The sequence below is a fragment of the Chrysochloris asiatica genome, unplaced genomic scaffold (assembly GCF_000296735.1).
Source record: "Chrysochloris asiatica unplaced genomic scaffold, ChrAsi1.0 scaffold00126, whole genome shotgun sequence".
Classification (NCBI taxonomy): Eukaryota; Metazoa; Chordata; class Mammalia; order Afrosoricida; family Chrysochloridae; genus Chrysochloris; species Chrysochloris asiatica.
Genome location: NW_006408644.1, coordinates 9,905,889 through 9,915,278, shown reverse-complemented (window position 1 = coordinate 9,915,278; position 9,390 = coordinate 9,905,889). Strand labels below are relative to the sequence as shown.

The following is a 9,390-nucleotide window of genomic DNA, read 5'->3' as shown; positions in this document are numbered from 1 at the left end:
AATGTGAAAACAGTAAATTAACTTGCATACCAAACCAATGACTCAGGTATTCATTTATTTTGATTCTCATATTGGAAGGTATTATTTTATAATTATTGAGGAATTTGATACCTTTGACCAAAGGGAACTTCCTATTTACTCACAGAAGCTTTACTTACCACTACTTACTACTTAACAGTGCTCAAATACAAAGTTAATTGGAATGAAATACACACTGTAAAACACAATGATGACGATAACAGATCCTATTACTGCTACTACTTTTTCTTAAGGCAAACATATCATGTTGGCAGAATATATGGCAGGATTTTTAAAAGTTAAGAAGCAAATACTTACCACTATGACTATTTCATATAGTTTTCAGTTTCATTAGAAATGATAAGAAGTGATTTTTGCCTGTGTTTAGCCCCTTTTAATTTACCAACTCAATGAAAAATAGTACAAGAAAAATCAAAGGCAGCAATTAAAAGAATGGCCTTTAATGAAATATATAAAAATAGAATATTAGATATTTAAATACAATTTGTATGTTTAGTAAGTCAGAGCTTCTTAATGTAAAATAATCTTATGTTTAATATATTTTAACTTATAAAACAATGAAGCCTGGTTTACTTGATGGTAATATTTATGATGCTGACATCCTCATAGGGTTTATCTGTTTTGGGATTGACTTTGACGTTGGAGATCCTCTGCACAACTTCCATTCCTTTAATCACTCGTCCAAATACTGTGTGCTTATTATCAAGCCAAGGCTGTATTGGAGGACAGATGGAAAATCTTGATAAACCTACATTTGTTAAATCTCTGGGTGAGCTAATAAATTAAAGAGATTTTAAATTTATGTCTCATTTTAGTATACAGTTAAAAAGAAGTATAATAATTTAACTTACCAATGTTTAAAAGAAATTTCCAATTTTAAATGAAAAAAAAAGAAAAAGGATAGTATAACATTTAATTAAAAGTGCATTCTTCAGACCAAAGGAAGATGGAAAATGTTTGCTAATGGTAAGTTACTTTGCATGGCTTAAAGAGTTATGGCCCCTGCTTTAAAAGTTTGCTTCAGGAATAGTTATATATGGAATAGTTAAATAAGCAGCATGTGCTCTAGCATTAGATAGGTGGGAGTTCAAATACTCGCTCTTCTACTTGACCCTTTGCAAATGAATCAAGTCATTGTTTGTTTCTTCACCTATTGTTTAAAACTGGATCGAATAATACCAAAAGAATTGTGAATATTAAATGAGTTTATGTACATAACATATTAGTTATAAATACCTCTCTTGTTTTGGTGTTGTTATTAAGTGCCATCAAGTCAGTCAGTTTTGATTCATGACGACCCTGTATAGCTTTCCAAAGAGCAGCAGTCCAGTGCTTATCCTACAGCATCACACCAGGACTCCTGTAAATCTTTACAGGAGCAGAAAGCCTCATCTTCCTCTAGCAGAGCCACTGATGGATTCAAACTGCTGACCTTGTGGTTAGCAACACAACACATAACCCACTACGCTACCAGGGTTCAGTTGTTGTTGTAAAGTGCCGTCGAGTCAGTTTCGACTCCTAGTGACCCTGTACAGGGTTTCCGAGGCTATAAATCTTTACGGGAGCAGAAAGCCTCATCTTTGTCCCGCAGAGCAGCTGGTAGTTTCAAACTGCTGACCTTAAGGTTTGCAGCCCAATTCATAACCACTATGCTACCAGAGCTCCTTACCAGGGTTCAGTACTTGGTGCTTAATTTCAATAAACAAAGTATGTCATTTTATCATTGCCGTCCAATCAGTTCCGACTCATAGTGACCCTGAATAGGGTTTCCAAGGAGTAGCTGGTGAGCTTGAACTACCAACCTTTCAGTTCAAACCGACCTTGCAGTCCAGCGCATTAATCCACACGAGGACTGCTAACAATAGAGCTAGATGGCTTTTAATATAAGTTCCTCAAATTTAAAATGCCACTGAGTATGCGATGTATTCTGAAGTAATTTTAAAACTGAACAATAGTTTAGCTTAACTAGTAAAAAAGATCTGCCCTGAGTGCTATGCTCTTCTAAGAACTATTTAAACAGGATCATATTAACAACAGCAATTCAAGATAACGGTTAGCCAGGAACCTTAGAGGGCACTGAGTTTATGTTAATGACGGAGGAATAACTCAGAAAAGGAGAGTGAGAATGGTTGCACAACTATCAGAATACAAGCAATATTTAAAAATGAAAATGTAGGGGAATATTTTTTTAAATTGGGAATACATATATAAACATGTGTTGCTTGTCTGTTCAGATATCACACTGCATATAATGTGGTCCCATCAGGGGCTTTCTTTAAAAATGGAAATTTTTATCAGTATTTTAAATGCCATCCATGGTAGACAGGTTTCAGCAGAGCTTACAGACTAAGACATACTAGGAAGAAGGCCGACCATTACTGAATGGTTAATCACTGAAAACCTTAGGAATTGCAATGGAATTTTTTCTGGTATAGTGCCGGAAGATGAATCCCTCAGCTTGGAAGGAACGCCAAATAGGACTGAGGAAGAGCTGCCTCTTCAAAGTGGAGTTGACTTCAATGGCAAGGATGGAGCAAAGCTTTCGGGATCTTCAATTGATAAAGTGGCAAAATGAAATATGAGGGCAAACAGCTGTAAACATCCATTAATAATCACAACACAGAATGTATGAAGTATGGATCTAGGAAAATTGAATGCCTTCAAAAATTAAATGGCACAAATAAAGATCGAAATCCTAGGCAATAATGAGCTAAAATGGATAGGTATTGGCTATTTTAAATAAAAATCAAATGGTTTACTATGCTGGGAATGAAGAAGAGGAATGGCATTGCATTCATTGTCAAATACAGCATTCCAAGATATATCTTGAATTACAATGCTGTCTATGATACGATAATATCTATACACCTATGAGGAAAACCAGTTAATACCACTATTACTCAAATTTGTACACCAATCACTAAAGCCCAAGATGAATTCCTCAAAAACAAATTTGATACACTAAAGATCAAAAACAAGTTGCGGGATGACATCAAGAACATCATACAGAAAGGAAGCAAAGGGTCATTAAAAAGACAAGAAAGAAAAAACAAAAATGGACGTTAGAAGAGACGGGAGCTAGCTCTTGAGTGTAGCTTGGAAGAAATGACGATACATAAACGTGTGGTGTAGTGAATTATCTAATGTCTCTTCTACCCATAGTCATAAATCCCACAAAACAACATTTTCCCTTCTAGGTCTGGGTAAGAGAAGGTGGGAGAGGATACTGATAGGATGATATGATTCAACTGTGGATGCTAGCAGTTAATTGTAATTGTAATCGTTAATACTTGAAGCTAGCACCGGTTTAAAATAAGCCATCTCAGAAACAGAAGAGCCAGGAGTGGAGCACGCCATTCGCACTTGAGACCCCTGTGTTTTTATCACCAAGGCCGTATTTTCTAACAACTGATCCTTCCTCTTTGTTTCCAACTTTTGCATTCCAATCACCAGTAATTATCAACACATCTTGATTGCATGTTTGATCAATTTTAGACTAAAAAAGTTGTTAGAATTCAAGTTGCCAGATTAACAATGGCCAATACCAGTCTATTTCAGCTCACTAATGCCTAGGATAGTGATGTTTATACATCCCATTTTATTTTTTACTATTTCCAATTTTTCTAGATTCATACTTGGTACATTCCATGCCCTGATGACTAATGGATTTTTATAGCTGTTTCTCTTCATTTTGGGTTGTGGCCCATCAGCAAATGAAGGTCCTGAAAGGGTTAATCGATTCACATTATCACAGTCAACTTTACTTTGAGGAGACAGCTCTTCCCCAGTTGCATTTTGAGTGCCTTCCAAACAGAAGGGCTCATCTTCCAACACTCTTTATCTGACAATATTCTGGTGCTCTTCATCATGTTTCAATATTCAATAATCTGGTGCTATCAGTGTTCCACTGCTATTCATAAAGTTTTCAGTGACTAAATATTTGGAAGGAGTCCATCTCTCCTCCTTCCTAGTTTGTCTTTGTCTGGAAGCTCAGCTGAAATCTGTCCACTGTGGGTGACCCTGCTGGTATTTAAAATACCTGTGACATAGCTTCCAGAATCACAGAAACACACGTCACCATAGTACGACAAACTGACAGATAAGTGGTGGCGTAGGGCACCTAGGTTTCCTGATTCACAGAGCTAAAGACATTGGCTTTCAGGCTGAGGCTTACGGAGGAGTGGTGTGTCCTGTGGGCATTTACCAACAGCTGACTGGAACAACAGTGCCCTGAGCATTTCTGTCCCTGAATTGTAACCTGTTAACTTTCCTCATAAAGCCTATAACTGTTAGTATGGTATATAAGTTCTGTGTGGTCTTTGCAATGGACAATCGAACCCAGTAGATAGGGTTGTGGGAGGAATGGTTGGTGCATATTTTTTGCAGTTGGTGTCAAAATGGGGCTCCAGACTCATGGAAGCATGAGGTTTATAAGAGAATGGCTGAAAAGGAATGGGAAATGAAATTTCTGTTTCTTAAATGGTTATTTTACTTACTGTTAATTGTAACGGGTGAAAAGAATGTTTGAAATAACGGGTGAAAAGATTTTATGCTCCAGCTCAGGGTAGAAAAGGTACTACTGGAGTTACCTGGGAAAAACATCACTTGGGTGTCATGATTATAGAGAGCTTCTAAGTCCTCTTTCAGCCTATACTTGATTGGATATGCTAAAGTCTTCATTCTAGCCCCAGAACTGTGAGTATTATCTTTGTGTCTGTATAGCCACTGTAATGAATTACTGAACCTAGTGGAGTAGACAGAACTATGGGAAGAATGTTTGGTATTTCACATTTTTTACAGACCTGAACAGAAAATTTCAAAGGACAGTTTGAGAAGACAGTCAAGTATTATAATGAAATATGCAAAGACCTGGAGCTAGGAAATCAAATGGGAAGAACCTACCCAGTATTTCTCAAGCTGAAAGAACTGAAGAAAAAATGCAAGCCTCAACTTGCAAATATTAAAGGAGTCTATGGGCAAATACTGCATGATTATGAAAGCATCAAAAGAAAATGGATGGAATACACAGAAACATTGTACCAAAAAAAAAAAAAAAACCAACAAACATTGATGTTCAAAGAACTCAAGAAGGAGTTTATGATAAAGAACAGATGGTATTGAAAGAAGTCCAAGCTGCACTGAAGTATTGGCAAAAAAACAAGGCTCGGGGAATTGATGGAATACAGATTAAAATCTCTCAACGAACTGATGCAGCACAGGAGGTGCTCACTCATTTATGCCAAGAAATTTGAAATTTGGAAGACACCTACCTGGTCAACCCATTCCAAAAGAGGGGACTGACTGGAAATGTGGAAATCATTGGACAGCATCATTAATATTACATGCAAGTCAAATTTCTCTGAAGATAATTTAAAAATGGTTGCAACAGTACATTGACAGGGAGTTGACAAACTCAACCAAACTGTAAGAGGATGCTGACATCAGATGGATCTTGGCTAAAAGCAGAGAATACCAGAACGATGTTTGCTTGTGCTTTATTAACTATGCAAAGGCTCAGAATAAACTATGGATAGCATTGCAAAGTCCTGGTGTGGCGCTGTGGGTTAATGCGCCAGACTGCAAAGCCGTTTGAATTGCAAGGTCGGCGGTTCAAGCTCACTAGTTGCTCCTTGGAAACCCTATACAGGGTCACTATGGGTCGGAACCGACTCGACAGCACTTAACAACAACAAGCATTGCAAAGAATGGGTATTCCAGAACACTTAATTGTGCTCATAGGGAACCTGTACATAGATCAAGAGGCAGTCATTCAAACAGAACAAAGGGATACTGAATGCTTTAAAATGAGAAACATGTGTTGTATCCTTTCACCATAGTGAATTAATCTGTATACTAAGCAAATAGTCCGAGAAGCTGGATTATATGAAGAAGAACATGGCATCAGGATTGGACGACTCAGTAATAACCTACAACATATAGATGACACAACTTTGCTTGCTGGAAGTGAAGAGGACTTGAAATTTTTACTGATGAAGATCGAAGAATAGTCTTCAACACAAACTGTACTTCAATGAAAAGGATGTAAAGATCCTCACAACTGGACTACTAAATAACATCATGGTAAAGGGAAAAGATAGAAGTTGTCAAAGATTTCATTTCTCTTGGATCCACAAACAATGCTCAGAGAAGCAGCTATCAAGAAATCAAAGGGCATATTCCAGTTAGGCAAATCTGTTGCAAAAGACCTCTTTAAAATGTTAAAGAGCAAAGATACCACTTTGATGACTAAGGTATGCCTGACCCAAGTCATGGTATTTTCAATCCTCTCATATGCATCTCAAAGTTGGCAAATAAATGAGGAAAACTGGAGAAGAATCAATATATTTGAATTATGGTGCTGGGGAAAGACAGGAAGAATATTAATAGTACCATGGACTCTCAGAAGAACAAGAAGCTATCTTGGGAGAAATACAGCAGGAATGCTCCTTAGAAGCCAGGATGGTGAGACTTCATCTCTTGTTCTTAGGACATATTAACAAGAGGGATCAGTTCCTGGAAGACACCATGCTTGGTAAAGAGGAGGGTTAGCAAAAAAGAGGAAGACCCCCAAAGAACTGGACTGACACAACAGCAGCAGCAATGGGCTCAAACTTAACAATAACTTTAAGGATGGCACAGAACAGGCCCATGTCACTAAGAGTCGGAACCATATCAAAGCACTTAAGAACAACAGTGGTTTTAAAGAGCCTAAATCCAGACTTGTAGCAGTGGACCACAGGTGGGATGAAGGCTGGTGAGGAGGAACACATGGTTCTGGGCATGGGTACAGGCTTTCCAGTTTTGTTTCATGGGCATGAGGGGCTGGGTGGGCTCAGCTTCCTCCTCATTCACTTCCTCTTGCTCTCTCTTTTCACCACCCTCTCACCGCCACTTTCACTGCCAGCACCCTTTCTCTGGTGTCTGCCAGCAGCTCCTGCAGCAGCAATGATGAGGACAACTGGAAGTTTCTAAAAAGGTGTTCATACAACATCCAAATCACGTAACATCCTAGAACATTGTGGACGCTGAACAACGCATAGCTGTACTCTAATCCCTCCATTCTGAAAAGTAGACTACAGCACCAGAACTGTGAAATAATTCATTTTAGACTGAACAATTAGTAGTGGCAGAACTGAAACAAACAATATCATGACTCACAGTCCATTGTATTTCCTACTACTGGGAAGCATTGTCTTGCCATATAAATGTAGATTTATTAGGTAATTTTAGTATCTTTTTCTCTAAATTGTTTATTAGTTTTATATCCTGATTCACACATACATAGCAGAGAATAATTTGGCTCTCTTCCACTGCATTCACTCTCTTAGACCATAGCATATGAATCTCTGGTTCATAGTGATTATGTACTTACTGTTGGTACTACTGTTATGAAAAACTGGGATCCATTACTATTTGATCCAGCATTGGCCATGCTTAGTGTATATGGTCTGTCATGTCGTAATGTTGAATGAAATTCATCTTCAAACTCTCCTCCCCATATGCTTTCTCCTCCCATACCTGTTCCTGTTGGATCTCCAGTCTGTATCATGAAGCCCTTAAAGAAAGTACACAAAAAGCACATTACATTATGTTTTTCTAAATATTCATGCATTGTTATCGTGTGTATTTCTTCTGATAGTACTTTGAATTCAATAAAATCTTAGCTTCCTTAATGCTATTAAGTGACCCAATTAAGCTCTTAGTGGTGTTGTTAAGTGCCTTCGAATCAGTTCTCAATCATTTCCTTTAATTTGGATGAAGTATTCCATTGCGTTACCACCTCCTTGTTCGCAATAATCAAAACAAATATGCAAAGTTCTGCTCATACATATACATATGTACTATCTCTCTGAATAATTTCAATAAAAGTGGTGGTGGTAATGGTAGTATGCCGTGGAGTTGGTTCTGACTCATAGCAACCCTGTATAGGATTTCCAAGGTTGCAAATCTTTATGGGAGCAGAAAGCCTCATCTTTCTCCACAGAGCAGCTGGTAGTTTCAAACTGCTGACTTGAGGTTAGCAGCCCGACTCATAACCACTACGCTACCAGAGCTCCTTTAAATAAAAGTAGTTAATACTATATTTCATAACTATACAGTGCCTCTTACATAATTGTGCATGAAAATAAAGTTTTAATGTGTTTACATTTTTACTTCACAATTATAGGCATACCTCATTTTACTGCACTTTCCTTTATTGTACTTCGCAGATACTGTGTTTTTTTACAGACTGAAGGTTATGGCAACCCTGGGTCTAGCAAGTCTATCGGCACCATGTCTCCAACAGCATGTGCTCACTTCATGCCTGTCACATTTTAGTAATTCTCACAATATGTCATACTTTTTCATAGTGCTATTGCATCCTTCATAGATTTCAGTATAATACAAGCATATCTATTATATGCACTGAGAAACCAAAAAAAAAAAAAAAGAAAAAGTCTACGACTCACTTTACTACGGTAATTGCTTTCTGGAACTAAACCTGCGATATGAGTTCACTATCTCCAAGGTACTCTGTAAAGGGTTCTTTGACTTCTACTAGTTCTTCATATACGTAAGCACTCATCACATTCATATGCCTGTCCGTTTGTACCCTCCTACTGAGTCCTGGAAAGCACAACAACCTACTTTATTCACACAGCCCACTACTAAGGAGTTCCAGTGTGGTACCCCTTAGAAACCCTATACAGGGTCGCTATGAGTCCAACCAACTCGAAGGCACTCAACAATACTGTGATAAAGGAATTTAACCTATGTTTGTTGAATAAGAGTATCCACCTTTCACAACTGGAACAAAAGGCATTGGCCTTTGTTGTAATTCTACTTCTCTTACAATTTCATCAGTCATCTGCAGGATGTCTTGCTAATCTTCTTGCTCTTTTCCCACTAAAGTTCAGTCTGCTAATTTTTGTCAGTTTTCTTATTTGACCTTACTGTTTTTATTTTCTCCAACAAATACCTTGGATTTCCTCAGCCACTTCACTAATTTCTCCTGTTGTTAAGTACCACTGAATCAGTTCCAACTCATAGTGACCCTGTATAGGGTTTCCGAGGCTATAGACATTTGTGGGAACAGAAAGCCTCATATCTCTCCTTCGGAGCAGCTAGTGGGCTTAAACCACCAACACTGTGGTTCACAGTCTAGTGCTTATCCTGCAAGGTTAACCTGAAATCTAACTTTTCCTCCTGTCATATCTGTCCTGTCAATTACCAAGAACTCTATCACTGCCCGGGTAATTTATGGATTGCTGTTCAACAAATCTCAGACTGAGTTCATGCTGCTCTTAGGTGGCTGTTACAGAATGGGTGACGTCAGCGTTCTTTTACTATTTAAAAAATATTTTAGATCTA

General features: G+C 37.9%; 1 protein-coding gene across 3 annotated transcripts in view; it reads right to left on the bottom strand.

The window, feature by feature from the left end:
- Positions 1–466: 466 nt before the first annotated feature.
- The window catches only part of PPWD1 (peptidylprolyl isomerase domain and WD repeat containing 1), a 40,147-nt gene continuing 31,223 nt past the window's right edge, over positions 467–9,390 (bottom strand). For 2 of the 3 annotated variants that reach the window (XM_006869111.1, XM_006869113.1), the window contains 2 exons: positions 7,412–7,594; positions 467–752 (listed from right to left, as the gene is read on the bottom strand). In XM_006869111.1, the coding sequence (XP_006869173.1) occupies positions 609–752; positions 7,412–7,594 (327 nt within the window). In that variant the 3' untranslated portion in view covers positions 467–608. The remainder of the gene's footprint in view (positions 753–7,411; positions 7,595–9,390) is intronic. The other variant, XM_006869112.1, reaches the window with a different exon arrangement.